At 43.0% G+C, this 17,398-nt stretch overlaps 1 protein-coding gene across 1 annotated transcript in view; it reads left to right on the forward strand.

Annotated features, from left to right (window-relative positions):
- LOC119978921 (transmembrane channel-like protein 7) overlaps window positions 1–16,085 on the forward strand; it is a 54,587-nt gene extending 38,502 nt beyond the window's left edge. Inside the window, exons 13-16 of the mRNA XM_038820853.1 lie at window positions 251–381; window positions 2,576–2,731; window positions 8,838–8,916; window positions 14,679–16,085. Of these exons, the coding sequence (XP_038676781.1) occupies window positions 251–381; window positions 2,576–2,731; window positions 8,838–8,916; window positions 14,679–14,774 (462 nt within the window). The 3' untranslated portion in view covers window positions 14,775–16,085. The remainder of the gene's footprint in view (window positions 1–250; window positions 382–2,575; window positions 2,732–8,837; window positions 8,917–14,678) is intronic.
- Window positions 16,086–17,398: the final 1,313 nt, after the last annotated feature.

Genomic DNA, 17,398 nt, shown 5'->3' on the forward strand with positions numbered 1-17,398 from the left:
TAAATTTGATCAGCTCCCTGTCCTGAATGGTATCCAGCTATTGTAGACATTGGGCAAGGACAAAATGGGGTTTGTTTTGATGTCCCGTTGCTGGAATGTCATGTCATGTTCAAGAACAAGTGACAGCCAATTGCTGGAAATATTAAGGGGACATATGTGGCTAAATAAAATTAGCAGTAGGGAAGAGGAGAAAAGTAGAGGCTGGTGGAATTACTGCTAATAAAAGCATGATGTCTTCTGAATCTTCCAGGTTTCTTTGATGAACAACTGCCGCCCTTCCACCAGACCTTTCCGGGCATCAAGTTCAAACTTTTTCTTTCTGGCAGTTCTGTTAATTGGACTTCCATTAGCCTGCATTCCCATCCTCTTCAGTATTGCAGTGTGAGTATCCATTATTAGCCATTAGCCTGCATTCCCATCCTCTTCAGTATTGCAGTGTGAGTATCCATTATTAGTCAAATATTGTTTCCTAGTTACACCATCCACCAAGGCCGTAATCATTTATAACACAGAAGGAGGCCAGTCTGTCCATTGAGTCCATGCTGACTCGCTGTGGAACAGTTCAAAGTTACCAAGCAATACAATATAGATAGTCAAGTTTGGGAAATGTCTTTTTCTATTCCAGTGCCTGAACTGCCTTTCTGAAGGTTTCTGCACAATATTGGCTCTAAGACTTGGATGTTAGCCGAGCCTCCTGGCTGTTAGATTGTAGAGAGGTCTCACAAAATACTAGATATAAAACCGGCCTCCCTGCTTCTGAGGGTGCTGGCAATTATATTTGTCGAGACACCTTGATCTCGTTACTTTAAAATTGCATCTCATTATCCTTTTGAATGCAGGCTACTGCTGTCGCTAGGCAGACCGTATCCCATCATGCCATGCTACATTTGTGTTACTGCTGTTACTAGGCAAATTTGTATATGTTGCTCAGCAGATCCATGGCACCTGTAGATTCCTGTTTTGTGCCCCCCCTCCTTCCTTGAATTGATGAATTATATTTGCTATTTCACAATCTGATGGAACCTTTCCAGAATCAAAGGGATCTGGTAATCTAAAAACAATGCATCCACTATTTCAGTAGCCACTTCCTTTAAGAGTCCAGGATGAAGTCCTATAAGACCTGAGAACTTGTCAGCTTTTGGTTCTAAAATGTTCTCTGCACCCCTTCCCTAATGATCGTCATTGTTTTAAGCTCCTCCCTTTCACCTCGTGATTCACAATTATTTCCGGGATGATATTTGTGTCTGTACATTGAAGACCGATTCTAACTATCTATTCAATTCTCCACCATGTCTTCGAGGTAGTTCAACGAAGATTTACTAACATGATTGCAGGGCTGAGGGATTGGGATTGAATAGACTAGGCCTGTATTCCCTGGAGTTTAAAAACATAATTAGTGATCTCATTAAAATATGTAACATTCTGAAGGGAAACATCTGGAAAACGATTATTCAGGACACAATTAATGGTCACTTGAGCAGGTATGGGTAAATAAAGGAATACTGATGCAAATGTATTTGGGGAAAATTGTGTTTAACTTATTTACTGGAGTTTTTTCATGAGGTAACAAAGAGGGTTGATGAGGGTGATGTTGTTGATGTGGTGTACATGGACTCTTAAAAAGCATTTGCTAAAGTGCCACACAACAGACCTGTGAGAAAAGTTAAAACTCATGGAATAAAGGAGACAGTAGCAACATGATTAACATCACTGAAATCAAAGAGAGTTATGGCAAAGCTGAATTTGTAACCATGGTAATGTGCTCCTCAGATTGTTGGGGATATCAGGGCCACTTGGCAATAACCAATCAGTGATTGTAAAAGAATATAAGCGCAGACCTAAACTTTATAACTGATATCAACAGTGGAGCTTTCGAGCTTTATGAGGTAAAAAGCTGGGTGGCATGATCACTGCATATTCCTCCCGTGCTGGGTTATCCATGTTTTCACCCACCAAAATATTTCATAATTGTTTGTTCCCACATCATTTGTTTGGTATGCCACTTGGAAAATGTAATACTGTGCGTGTGTGTGTGTTTATATAGGTCCTAAACAATTATCAGTATGATCCGAAGTCCTCTGAGCTTATTAATCATTTCCCAATCTCCAGAAGGTAAAAGACAATGTCCACATTTCAAACTTAATTAAAACCAAAAATTCAATCATTAACCAAGATATACCAATGTTGATAACCTTAACAGAGAATGCTGGAAAACTCAGCAGATCCGGTAGCATCTACAGGGAAATAGAGCCGAGTTAATGTTTTGAGTCTGTTTAACTTTTCATCCGAGATAAAGAGACAGTGGATGCGTTTGATGTTAAACTGGTACCTCAGAGAGATTGCAACAAGACGTAGCAACATTAAGAACGAGCCAGACGGCATGGTGTGGGGGGGGATGGGGGCTTTTGCATTGGGGCAATAAATGTACGGATATTAAAAAGAAGGTTTAAGATGGAGGAGAAGGGCACAGTGTAAATTTGATGAACTTAATGTTGTGACATGTCTAATGGAAAGATGAGATCTTGTTGTTGTATTAGACACAAAATAAATACATATGCTTTTCCCCCCCAATCAGGATCAAGTCATCCAAATCTTGTGGGCCATTCATTAACTACAATACTTCGTGGGATATTATACCAGAAACCATTGACCGTTTCCCAAACGTTATTAAGAATCTTTTTTATGGTTTGGCATCTGAGGCTTTTGCAGTACCATTCTTTCTGTTTGTATGGTAAGGAACAGCTTATGGTGAAATTAAGTTATTTTTCTCTGTTGGACGGCAAACTGTTTTACCTTTGTTAATGTGCCTGTAATTTTAGTGTCAAATAATTTGTAACCTTTTAAAATAAATAATTAAATTACCTGGAGCCAACATAGAATTAAACTGAATTGTTACATCCTTCTTGATGTTCAGATATACAAATTACATATAATTATATTATTATACATTTTCTACATTTGTATTATTGCCCATAATTCTAGCTTCAAAATTGTACTTATTTAATCTATTTAATTTGGAAAATTGTTCCAAGGATGTTTTCACCAAGGCCTGAGGAGAACATGCCAGTAGAGAGAGATCGGGAATGATCACTACAGTTTGGTCAGAGTTGGTGATGGCCAGATTGGTATTGTGTTTCCAAATATAATTTATGTTCAAAGCTATTGGATCAGACAAGATTACATACAAAGAATTAATTTTCAAACCTTCAGAGAGTTTGAACGATCATGATCAATACCCTGGGTTAGAAACAATCAGATCCTGGAGACTTGTCTATCTGCCATCTCATTTTCACAATTACCATTGTTTAAAACTGGCATTAAATAGTCTCCATTATTTTTATTTTTTCTTGCATCCCTTTCTTAATGAAGACCCTACAAATTAATTATTTAGGCAGTCTGCCAATTTTGGACAGCATGGTAACACAGTGGTTAGCACAGTTGCTTCACAGCTCCAGGGTTCTAGGTTCGATTCTTGGTTTGGGTCGCTGTCTGTGCGGAGTCTGCACGTTCTCCCCATGTCTGCGTGGATTTCCTCCGGGTGCTCCGGTTTCCTCCCACAAGTCCAAAGATGTGCAGGTTAGGTGGATTGGCCATGATAAATTTCCCTTAGTGTCCAAAAAGAAAGGTTAGGTGGGGTTATCGGGTTATGGGGATAGGGTGGCGGCGTGGGCCTAAGTAGGGTGCTCTTTCCAAGAGCTGGTGCAGACTCGATGGGCCGAGTGGCCTCCTTCTGCACTGTAAATTCTATGTTCCACGTACATATTTTCAAATGCAATATCATGTCTGTCTGCCTTTTAAGGGCTCCAGATTATCTTTTGCTGCCCTTTCTATTGTAGAGGCTCAAAACTGTATGGTCCGCTTTCCTGCAGACCCGTCCATTGCCTTAGCAACATGGATATAAACTTTGTATGTGGCCCAACAGCTTGGATATCGTCACAAAGGTTAATGAAGAATGGGTGATATTGGAGGGAGATGTTTTGGGTGCACGTTAGGTACTTCCCAATCGAAGTCAAAGACGGTGGAACCAAAGCCAGTTCTCCCTGGATGGCGAAGGGCTGGGTTTTGCCAACCCTGCCGTGGTGGCATTGCCACGGGAGATTTGGCAGCCCAGCCAAAAGTCTCTTGATTTTCTTTTGCACCGGACAATCCCACCCGGAGAATTTAATGGAACTAAAAGAGAGGGTATATGATTCATGTTGGATTAATTCTTCAGTTAAACACAAGTTGAGGGAAGAAGTGAAGATGAAAGTAAGATCGGAAAGAGCGAATATGAGGATAGGAGGCAGTTAATATAAAAGCAAAACCAAAACTCTTCCACCAGCAGCAAATAGTAAATAGTAAGAGGTGAAGTGGGGCCTCGTAGAGTCAAAGGAGCGACGTGCCAGAGAGATAGAAAGTGGAAAATGAAAATGTTCAAGAAAAGATGTAAGGCCGTTCCTAATAACAACAGATTAGTCAACAAAATTGTGGCTTATGGAATAGAAGGGTCAGTGTCAACTTGGATAAAAAGTTAACAGAAAACATTGATTCATGGTGATTTTTAGAGTGGATGATGATTGCCGGTGAAGTTTTCCAAGGGTCAATGCTGGAACCAGTGTTTTGATAAATATATAAATGATTTGGATATTGAAATGCAGAACAACATTTCAAACTTTGCCGATAAATGCCGAACATGGCCTAGATTATCCAGTCCTGCCCACTGACTGAATCGTCATGGGCGGATTGGACCAGCACAAAAAATGGAATCCCACCCACTGAGGTGTGGCTGAATGTGAGGATGATACCAATTGACTGAACTAGGACCTGGATAGGTGAGCAGAATGGGCAGGGAAGTGGTGGATGAAATTTAATATAGAAAAGTATGAGGTGATGCATTTTGGCAGAAGGGACAGGAAAAGGTACATTCAAATAATTCTAAACCGTGTCCAGGAACAGAGGGACCCAGGTGTTCATATACTGAGACCATTGAAGTTTGCATAAAGTATTGAGTGCGGAATTTCCAGGGCAGATGGGATCTTGGGCTTCATTAATAGTGGCAGTCAGTACAAAAGCCAGGAAGTTATGTTTTTTTCATATAAATTTAGAGTACCCAATTAATTTTTTCCAATTAAGGGGCAATTTAGCATGGTCATTCCACCTAGCCTGCATATCACAGAATCATAGAATTTACAGTGCAGAAGGAGGCCATTCAGTCCATCGAGTCTGCACCAGCCCTTGGAAAGATCACCCAATTAAAGCCCACGCCTGCACCCTATCCCTGTGACCCCACCTAACCTTTTTGGACACTAAGGACAATTTAGCATGGCCAATCCACCTAACCTGCACGTCTTTGGACTGTGGGGGGAAACCGGAGCACCCGGAGGAAACCCACGCACACACGGGGAGAACGTGCAGACTCCGCACAGACAGTGACCCAGCAGGGAATCGAACCTGAGACCCTGGAGCTGTGAAGCAACTGTGCTAGCGTGCTGCCCATCTTTGGGTTGTGGGAGAAAAACCCACGTAAACACTGGGAGATGGGAAGTTATGTTGAACCTTTATAAAACTCTGGCCACAGTCACCGCACTTTAAAGAAGGATTTAATTGTCCTCAAGAGGTCCTAGAGGAGGTTTACTAGAATGGTTCCAGGGATGGATAGATTTTGGTTAGAGAGTCAGGTTGGAACGGCTGTTATTTCTCTCCTTGGAGTAGAGGAGGTGGATGGGCGATCTGGGTCGGAATTCTTCATTTGGGAGACTATGTTCTCCTGTTGGAGCATTCACGCTGGGAGTCAGAATCCTTAACCATGGCCAGCGACTCCCTGGAGAATCCCACTATCGGGTTGTCATTTTGACCAGGCGATCCTATAGCGAGGCCCAGGGGATGGGCCCCCTTCCATACCCCCACCTCCCCCGTAACGTAAGTCAGCCCCCACCCGGGACTTTCTGGGTGACCCCCCCCCGCCCCCCACAGTACGAGGGTGACCCGACAACCCCCACCAGAGACAACCCCATAAGAGAGATTCCTTCCTGCAAGTTAGAGAGCAGTCCAGACAGAGGCATTGAGAACAATCACTGCTTCATCACTCAGCCAGCACAATACAGCTGCTGGCTCAGGCAGAGGAAGCAGCACCTGTCAAATCCTGCAATGAGAAACCATGCGGTTGGGTTGAAACCCCCTTGAGGGTTTTGATCTGAAAGCCATTCGATCGTGTCTCTGTGAAATTGCCTTCACAAAGCTGTGATTGGCAGCTTCCACTCGTTGTCTACCTTGTTTCATTCATCCCCCTTCACGCTTGTGTTATGGGCCAGGGTTTAGAAAACTCCAAAGTATATCATGGAATTCACCTGACCTCCAACTATTTGTTGAATTTGGCTGGGGTGAGCAGAAGGGCCTGCTTTTCGGGTGTTATTAAACAGAGGCTTTAAGCTTTATTCTACAAATTTAGTTAACATTTGTATAAACACACACAGTAAGAATTTTTATCAACTACAAACATAAAGACCCCACACAGCTACAGTAATCTATGTATAACCCTTAATGAATTCCCCCTTTAACTGTTCCAATTCAATAACAAAATCCAAGTAAAACCAGAAACCACTTTTCCAAGGTGTTCTTACTAGTATAAAGCTTCTTAGTGACGTTCCCTTTTTCCAACAGCTGGTTTGAATTCCTTCCAGAAAGCAAGCTGTCTGGAAACAGCTTTTAAAATGAAGATAGAGAAACACTTCTTTCAACCTGTGCAGTTCAAACCAGTCCAAACTCAAAGCGAAAGTAAAATCTCAGAGCCACAGCCCAGCTCCACCCACACAATGACATCACTGAAGCCATGTGATAAGACAAAACATTTCTTAAAGGCACACTTCCATGACACTTGAGTGACTTTGAAGTACCCAGCTGTGAAACTATGTACTCTCACTTCCTCGTTTTCTCTGCAGAAAGCACATAACTGTCTTTGATGTGGTCCATGAGCTGTCAATCATACCTAGATGTTTATAAACATCATTAATTTCACAGCCGGGTACTTCACAGGCCTATTGCTATGATTGGCAGTACTCTCATAGGGGGTCTTTATTCAGGAAACTCTTATGGGGGAGTCTCTGGTGGTGGTCTCTGTAATTGGGGAGTCTGTGGTGGGGGGTCTGATGGGGGTGGGCAGGCTTTGTATTGTGGGGAGGGAAGGGGTGGCCCTCCCTTACAGAGTTATCAGCATGGCCCATTGTGAGGTCCACCACATCAGCGCCACCTTTGTAAATACCTGCACCAATTCTCTCTCGTGTGATTCTCGGCCCAGAGGACCGGAGACTCATGCGGGCTTGGAGAATATGGTACCCGGCCCACCTCGATTCTGCTACCAGCGGGGGGCCGGATCGGTGTCAAATCCGTTTTTTGCCTGATGCTGCATTCTCCGTCCGATCACAAATCACCCTTCCGACATCGCGAAACAGAAAATCCACCCCCTGACAGCAGTCTACAGGGATTTAGCTAAGGTAGACAAAGAATAGGGAAGCACGGTGGCGCAGTGGTTAGCACAACCGCCTCATGGCGCTGAGGTCCCAGGTTCGATCCCGGCTCTGGGTCACTGTCCGTGTGGAGTTTGCACGTTCTCCCCGTGTCTGCGTGGGTTTTGCCCCCACAACCCAAAAATGTGCAGAGTAGGTGGATTGGCCACACTAAATTGCCCCTTAATTGGAAAAAATAATTGGCTAATCTAAATTTATAAAAAAAAAGAAAAAAGGTAGACAAAGAATATCTGCTCTATTAGCTGATGGTGCAAAGGCTAGGGGCAGAGATTTAAGGTTTGGACAAGATATACAGCATAGATTTGAAAAAGTACTTTATACACTCGCTTGAGTGAGTGATAATTGTGGAGCACCTGCTGGTGTGTGAGTGGTAGAAGCAAACATGATCAATGATTTCAAAAGGAAATTACTGTGCACTTGAGGGAAATAAAGCTGTGGGGTTATGGGGACAGAGTGGGGACTAACTGGATTGCTCCATATGCAGAGAACCAGCATAGACTCAGGCCAAATAGCAGCCTCCTGTGCTGTAATAACTTTATTACATCTAACTGGAAGTACATTGCAGAGCATTTGAAATGTCAAATATTCAAGGCTATGGCCCTAGTGCTGGAAAATGGGATTAGTGCAGGTTTACTGTAGTTTTGTCAGTGCCGATTCAATGGGCCGAAGGGCTTCTGTGACTGTCTGACTCTACGGTTGATAGATAATTGGCAGCCAGTTCACTAAACCTCTTGAGCTCCAGCCATCGCCCCACTCTGTCCTGTTTAAGATACTGTATAATAGAAATAGCCACATACAGATCTCGTGACTGCAGATTGAATATATGCCCCTGGGGACATTATAACTTTCTGCAAACTAGCCAGCATTCTGAATGACTCCAGGTACATCTCCCATCTACCCTGTGAAAAATGTTAAAAAACATTGCACAACAGGAATGATGTAGGCTTTATTCCAGGAAAAAGATAAAAGTAACTGAAAAGAGTTATGTTTTAAACATACCAAAATTTGCAAGTCTTCAGACAAATCAGAAGGATTTAGAATTTTAACTGAATGCCCAACAAGAAATGATTTATCCCCATTGTGGAAATACACCAAAGTGAGCTCAGGGGACACCGTGTTAACAGAGAATTAGGACCATACTCCTCGAAGATAAATTCACAATCACCAAATAAGAAGAATAAATTATTTGTTTACAAGCTATGTAAAAACTTTGCATTTGTAACTTCCACAGATGCAGAATATCTGGCTAATCTCTGGCTGTATTAAGCAGAGCAAGAGCTACACGGTTTCTATAATTCAGCAAATACATCCTTCAATTTTTTTTTTTTTTTTCAGCCTCATCCTATTCTATCTTGTTGCTTTGGCCGGAGCACATAAACGTGTTGTTGTTCAGCTCAGAGAGCAGCTGGCTATGGTGAGTGATTTTCATTCCACAATTGTTAAGTATGAATGTTCAGCACTATCCACCTGAAGTGATTTATTACCAGTTTATCAGGTGGCCCAGATTTTCCTGTTTAAGTAAAGAGCAGAGTAATCATGCTCACTGTGTCAATGGCCAAATTGTGAAGCAACTTCAGACAGGGCATGGTGCAGGAAATCATGGCCAAATATCTCTGTATCAATTTTGGTAAAATGCAGGCTAATTAGAAAACATCTCAATTAGATCTTGTTGGAGGAAACCCACAGATAAAAGTCAAGAATCATTCCATTATTTCCTGGACAAGGAGGGAGGCTGCAATCCACATTGTAATTCATTTAGTATTTGATGGCTTCTGACAGTATGTACACATTGCATTAGGATGTCCAGTTTAGACATTTATTTTTCAAACCCAGCTCCTTTTCACAAATGTGGTATTGTGAATTTGTCTGGGGTTTAGAATAGAATTCTGAAGATATACAGAAGATGATCAGAATTTAAACCACCCTCTCTCAATGAGATGGTGCCTGAGTGACTCAATGTGAAAGATGTCCGGCTGTCCAGCCTGTCCCATTCCCAACCATTGCAATGTTTATGGCAGTGCTTCAGGCTATCAATCAGGCACCTGTTAAAGGCAAGCTGGAGCTGACTTTGAATTCACACGTTGTGACGTGTATCTCCCCAAGACCAGGCAAGGTCTCCTTGGGATTCTCCCGAACAATCTCCTTCAGAGCTGCCCTCCCACTGATTGGCTTGGGATCGTTCCAAGGGGTCTGCCATTCAATTTGATCGTTCCTGTCTATCTACCTCAACATCACTTTCTTGCACTATCCCATATCCCTTGGTGTCATTCGTCTTCAGAAAACTATTGATTTCTGTCATAAATATTCTCAGTGATTGAGCTTCCACAGCTTTCTGGGATAGAGAGTTGCGAAGATCCAGCAGCCTCTGGGTGAATACCTCCTGCTCAGACCTACATGGGCTCCCCCTTACCCTGAGATTCTTCTGTCCTCTGGATATGGACTCAGCAGCCAGAGGAAACATCCTGGGCGGCTTTCTCTGTCCCGCCAGCCCCGTTTTGCTGCACGGTGCGTCACTGCCGGAAGCGGGATTCTCTGTTCCAGCAGCCAGTCAATGGGGTTTCTCATTGTGGCGTACCATGCCGTCGGGAAATCCTCGGGCGTGAGTGCGCTGCCGGGGAAGCGGAGGATCCCGCGACGAAGGATCCCGCAGCTGATCTACATTCACCGTGTCAAACCCTGTAAGAATTTGGTTAAGTTGCAATGAGATCACCTGGATTCTTTGAAACTAGGGACTATGGACCCAGTCTCCTAGATCTCGCCCCACAAAACATTCCCGTTATCCCAGGCACTGATCCCATTCACCTCCGATGCACTCCTGTGGCATATCTTTCCTTGGATACGGGACCAAACTGTGCACAATGCTCCAGGTGAGGTTTCATCAGGACTCTATAATTGCAGCAAGACCTTTCTACTGCGCTTACTGACTCCTGAGCAAGACACCTGAGTCCTTTTGGAGACCCGCACTTCCCAAACTCTCACCATTTAAGAAATATTCGGCCACCTTGTTCTTTTCTACCAAAGTGAATAACTTCACATTTATTTATATTATATTCAATCTGCCATGTTCCACTTAGCCCCCAAGTCCTCGTGAAGTTACGCAGTCTGATGTTAGCAGCAAATTTGGAAATGTTACATTTGGTCCATCATCCAAATCATTTGTGTAGACTTTGAACAGCTGTGGTGTCCACGTTAATACATTACCCCCAGTACCAGGAGCTTTAATTTTGCTCACTAATCTCTTGTGTGGGACCTTGTCAAAAGCCTTTTGAAAGTCCAGTTACACATCGACTGGTTCACCCTTGTCCACTCTACTGTTCACATCCTCAAAAAATTCCAGAAGATTTGTCAAGCATGATTTCCCTTTAGTGAATCCATGCTGGGTTGGACCGATCCTGTCCCCACTTTCCAAATGCTCAGTTATTTCATCCTTAATAATTGACTCCAGCATTTCCCCACCACCGATGTCAGGCTAACCCGTCTATAATTCCTCATTTTCTCTCCCTCCTTTTTGTAAAAGTGGGGTTACATTCGCTACCCCCCAATCCATTGGGACTCTTCCAGAGTCTATAGAATGTTGGAAAATGATCACCAATGTGTCCACTATTTCTGGAGCTACTACCTTAAGTATCTGGGATGCAGAGCATCAGGCCCTGGGGACCTATCGGGTTTTAATCCCATCAATTTCCCCAATACAATTTCCTGATTAATAAGGATTTCCTTCAGTTCCTCCTTCATGGTAGACCCTCTGTCCCCTAGTATTTCCTGAAGGTTATTTGCGTCCTCCTTAGTGAAGACAGATCCAAAGCAATTGTTCAAATGTTCCGCCAACTCTTTATTGCCCATTATGAATTCACCTGATTCTAACTGTAAGGGACCTACATTTATCTTCACCAGTCTTTATCTCTTCACGTATCTATAGAAGCTTTTGCTGTCAGTTTTTATGTTTTCTGCAAGCTTACTCTCGTATTCTTTTTTCCCCATTCTGAATTAAACCCTTTTCTCTCCTCTGCTGAATTATAAATGTCTCCCAGTCCTCAGCCTTGCTGCTTTTTCCCGCCAATTTATATGCCTCCTCTTTAGCTTTAACACTATCCCTCATTTCCCTTATTAGCCATGGTTGAGCCACCTTTCCCATCTTACTCTTGTGCCAGACAGGGACATACAAAGGTCACTATTCCTAAGCCCACATCTCCACCCTATCCCTGTAACCCAGTAACCCCATCTAACCTTTTTGGACACTAAGGGCAATTTAGCATGGCCGATCCACCTAACCTGCACGTCTTTGGACTGTGGGAGGAAACCGGAGCACCCGGAGGAAACCCACGCAGACAGGGGGAGAACGTGCAGACTCCACACAGACAGTTACCCAGCGGGGAATCAAACCTGGGACCCTGGAGCTGTGAAGCAACTGTGCTAACTACTGTGCTGCTCATTAACCTGTTTTACCTTTGCTCACAAGACAACCCCTCCACTCCGGGGATCACCCTAATGAACCATCACTGAACCCCCTCCAATGAAATATCTTTCTTTAAATAAGGGAACCAAAACTACTCGCATTGCTCCAGATGTGGTCTCACCAGTACCTTGTACAGCTGCAGCAAGGCCTCCCGACTCCGATACTCCAACCCCCTTGAAATAAGGGACAACATTCTAATAACCGTCCCGATTGCCTGCTGCACCTTTGCTAGCTTCCTGTGTTTCATGCACAAGTACCTCCAATTCTCTGCGTTGCAGCTTTCTGCAGTTTTGCTCCATTTAAATAAGACTCTGTTCTTTTGTTCTCCCTTCCAAAATTAACTTCACATTTTCCCACATCATACTCCATTTGCTCTCTTACTTAATCCATCAATATCTCTTTGCAAACTGTTTGTATTCCTCTCACAACTGTCATAGGCCAGGGTTTAGAGAACCCCAAAGTGTATCATGGAGTTCACCTGACCAACAACTTTTACTAGATTGTGGTATGGGGAGCACACGGCCCACTCTACAGGTGTGGTAAAGCAGAAATGGAAAAGTATTTTTTAAAGCAAAATAATGTTTATTCTATGAACTCAAGTTAACCTTTTCAAAACATACAGTGAACATCTTAGCAACCATTAATTCAAATACAACCCCCAAAGAATACAACACTAAGTAATCCTTAATAACTTCCCAAACAACATCCAGAAGACAAAAGAAACACCTTTTAACAGAAGCACATTAGGTTACATTCACTGCTGAAAACATTTATAATTTCGAATTCACCAAATGATCAAGAGATAGTCTTTTCATGGCAGAGAGATCAACAGTGCACCTGCTGTGTCTGGCTTCAGCCCCAACACTGAAAACGAAAGTAAAAAGCTGACAGCCAGCCCAGCTCCACCCACACTCTGACATTACTGATAAACACAGCATTTCTTAAAGGTACATTTCTTAAACACCCATTTCTTAAACGTCTCTCACATGACCCAACTTGCTTTTTCACCTATTTTTGTGTCATCTGAAAATGTGGCTACATTACATTGGCTTCCCTCCTCCAAGTCATTAATATAATTGTAGGGGCGGCGCAGTGATTAGCACTGCTGCCTCAGGGCACTGAGATCCTGGGTTCGATCCCGGATCCTGGGTTTGATCCCGGCCCTGGATCACTGTCCGTGTGGAGTCTGCACGTTCTCCCTTTGTCTGCGTGGGTCTCACCCCACAACCCAAAGATGTGCAGCGTAGGTGGATTGGCCACGCTAAATTGCCACTTCAATTGAAATTGTTTTTAAAAAATAAATTTTTAAAAATATTGCAAAGAGTTGCGGTCTCAGCACTGATCCCGGTTATAGGTCAGCTACCTGAAAAAGAATCCCTTATCCCACTTTCTCATTACCCAATTCTCTGTCACTGCCAATATATTACCTCCTATACCGTGTACTCTTATCTTACGACTTAACCTGATTGGATGAGTACATTTATATATTCTGTAATAACAAGGAGCAGAGAAGGAGGGCCCTAGTTAATATTAGTTAACATTAATTAATATTATTTGATATTAAAAGGATAACTTTAATTTAAAGGTTAAGACTTGACAGCATTGCTCCAAGCCGTGGTCTGCTCTTCTTGCTCCATGTGGGAGACCAGGGGCGGCATGGTGGCACAGTGGTTAGCATTGCTGCTTCACAGCTCTAGGGCCCCGGGTTCAATTCTAGGTGACTGCGTGGAGTTTGCACTTCCTCCCCGTGTCTGCGTGGGTTTACTCCAGGTGCTCTGGTTTCCTCCCACAGTCCAAAGATGTACAGGTTAGGTGGATTGGCCATGATAAATTGCCCCATCATTTCCAAAAGGTTAGGTGCAGTTACGGGGATGGGGTGGATGCGTGAGCTTAAGTAGGGTGCTCTTTTCAAGCTTCTGTGCAGACTTATTGGGCCAAATGGCCACCTTCACAGTAAATTCTATTAGTGTCTCCAGCTGCGGATCCTGGAAGCCTGGGTTTTGGAGCTGGCGCAGCGACTGGGGACATGAGCAGCATCCACGAGGTGAAGAGTATCGTGGATAGCACATGTACTGTAGAGCGGGGGTCACACCGCAGGCTCAGAATCAACAGGAAGGAACGGAATGGGTAGAATCATCAGGTAGAGTAAGCGAGCCAAGCAGGCTTTTGGGAGTGAGTAGGTGAGTTACTCACTGCAGGATACCTAGCCTCTGACCTGCCTTTTAGCCACAGTATTTATACAGCTGGGCCTATTCAGTTTCTGGTCAATGGTAATCCCCAGGATGTTGATTGTGGGGGATTCAGTGATGGTTATGCCATTGAATGCCAAGAGGTGATGGTTAGATTCCCTGTTGTTAGAGATGGTCATTGCCTGGCACTTGTGTTGCATTAATGTAAGTTGCCACTTTTCAGCCCAAGCCTGGATATTGTCCAGGTCTTGCTGCATTTGGACATGGACTGCTTCAGTATCTGAGGAGTCGTGAATGGTGCTGAGCATTGTGCAGTCATCCGCAAACATCCCTACATCTGACCTTATGATGGAAGGGAGGTCATTGATGAAGCAGCTGAAGATGGTTGGGCCTTGGACCCTACCCTGAGGAATATTGGATATTTAGATGCATTTATCAAGGCAGCATTTTTTGTTTGCATATTGAGTACTCAATTAGTCAAGGATGTCAATTTTTGAGAAAATTAGTTTGCGGTTGTGATTATTTTTACAGCAAGGCCGTGACAAACAATATCTTATCAAAAAACTAACCAGAGATTCGCTCCTTTTGAAGAATGCATCTGCGTCTACCTTTCATGAGGACAAATAAAACTGTTCAGAATATACAACATTGCAGCGATACACAGACAAGAAAAGTTACAATTAAAGAACTTTAATTTTTATTTCACAGTTTTACTGAAAATGCTTCCTAATTGTTTTTGTTACTGATAAAGGTAAATTATGGGGCAAACATTTTGGAGATTTTGTTTCTCTTGAAATGTTGCCTCTGCTGCATGAAAAACCAAATTGTAATTCTGTTACATGGAAGCTTTTACCGACACAAGCTATTGTAAATGCTGATATTGGGTTTATTGTACATCACCTGGGAACAATTTTTTAAAAAACATTGGCTTATTTTATATATTTGTTATTCTCTGTACATCTGACCATTGTTTTCTATTATCACTTCCTATTTATTCATGCTTATTTCCTTTGTGATTGTAGTAGAGGAATTTCATAACACTGTGAACTACGTAGCATTGATGATGTTTACATCCAAACACTACAGACTATTTGCCAATTCTACTACTACTCTATTCAGTATTTAAAACGTTGCTTCAAAAACTCCTAAAAATTGTTAATACTTACCTTACCTCCACCAACATTTTGACAGATTATACTTGTCTTTATGAAATTAATTTAAATGTTTCTTTTAATACTACTACCTAATATACAGCATCTGGTTTTCTGAGACAGTAGGAAACATACAGTGATAGATACGCTATGATGGACAAAGATACTGCCTAGAATGTGAGAGATTTTACAATCCCACCTCTGCATTGTGGATATTTGAACTCGTGTCCTTGAAGTTATCCCTCGTATTGGCTGCACCTGAACACCAACTTAAACGTCATTCAATATAACCTGACTTACATCATCTTGCTATCAGCCTGCCCTGAGCACCTTTATCTTCACTAAATTACCTGGGTAACCTTCCAACCTTTCGTTGAAACTGGTGGATAGCTGGATAGCCCCAGAAACAGCCTCAGTTTCTAAAATATCCCAATTAAGGAGTTGTATTTCAATGGGAAGCAGGGCCTCAATTATCTAACTTTATATAAAGATGTGTGTTATGCCTCTGGCATTTTCATTGTGCATTGCAGTGGTGTGTCTGTCAAATACAGGAGATAAATGTAAAGATCATAAAAAGTGTACTTTAATCTATGTATCTGTATCGTTATCTCATTCCAGCAACAGACCTGCTCTTAATTTGCATTTCATGAAATGCTCTCACTTTCTGTAATGTAGTTCCCCATCACAGTTTGTTGATAATATGTCTATTATTATTAAATAGCCTCTTCACTAACTCTGTGACCAACATCATCGACCTGGTAATAAAATATGACATTGAAACAGAAAATGCTGGAAACACTCGTCAGATTGGATTGGATTTGTTTATTGTCACGTGTATCGAGGTACAGTGAAAAGTATTTTTCTGTGAGCAGCTCAATAAATCATTAAGTACATGGGAAGAAAAGGGAAGAAAAGAAAATACATAATAGGGCAACACAAGGTATACAATGTAACTACATAAGCACCGGCATCGGGTGAAGCATACAGGGTGTAGTGTTAATGAAGTCATTTAGGAGTCTGGTAACAGCGGGGAAGAAGCTGTTTTTGAGTCTGTTCATGCGTGTTCTCAGACTTCTGTATCTCCTGCCCGATGGAAGAAGTTGGAAGGGTGAGTAAGCCGGGTGGGAGGGGTCTTTGATTATGCTGCAGCTTTCCCCAGGCAGCGGGAGGTGTAGATGGAGTCAATGGATGGGAGGCTGGTTCGTGTGATGGACTGATCGGTGTTCACGACTCTGAAGTTTCTTGCGGTCCTGGGCCGAGCAGTTGCCATACCAGGCTGTGATGCAGCCATAAAGGATGCTTTCTATAGTGCATCTGTAAAAGTCGGTAAGGGTTAATGTGGACATGCCCTTAGTTTCCTGAGGAAGTATAGGTGTTGTGCTTTCTTGGTGATAGTGTCGATGTGGGTGGACCAGGACAGATTTTTGGATATGTGCACCCCTAGGAATTTGAAACTGCTAACCATCTCCACCTCGGCCCCCTTGATGCTGAGAGGGGTGTGTACAGTACTTTGCTTCCTGAAGTCAATGACCAGCTCTTTGGTTTTACTGGCATTGAGGGAGAGATTGTTGAGAGATTGCCATAGGTCTGGCAGTATCTATGGAGAGAAAAGCAGAGCCAACCTTTTGTGTCCATATGACTCTTCAGAGGGTGTCCGCCACCAAAACGCTGGGGCTGACCCTGTGTTAACTTTGCATGTCATTCATGTGCAATTTAGCCAGCATGTTCCGGATGAGTCAGCAAGTTGTGAACAAACAATATCTAAACCTTAAGTGAAATGAGCCTATTTTCATTCAACAATTGCACTTTTGTCTAAAAAGGCCACATCATTATAGCTGAACAAGGCATGAGAAACATTGAATCCCCACTGTGCAGATGGTGGCTGTTTGGCCCATCATATCTGCAGTGACACTACCTGGGCCTGCAGTCACAACCTGAGGAGCAATTCAGCACGGCCAATCCATCTAACCTGTGCCACTCTGGCCTGTGGGATGACTCTGGAGGAAACCCACGCTGACAGGGGGAGAACGTGCAAACTACACAGTCACCCAAAAGTGGGAATCAAAGCCAGGTCTCTGGTGCTGTGAGGCAGCAGTGCTA

This window comes from Scyliorhinus canicula, chromosome 15 (genome assembly GCF_902713615.1).
Source record: "Scyliorhinus canicula chromosome 15, sScyCan1.1, whole genome shotgun sequence".
Taxonomy (NCBI): Eukaryota; Metazoa; Chordata; class Chondrichthyes; order Carcharhiniformes; family Scyliorhinidae; genus Scyliorhinus; species Scyliorhinus canicula.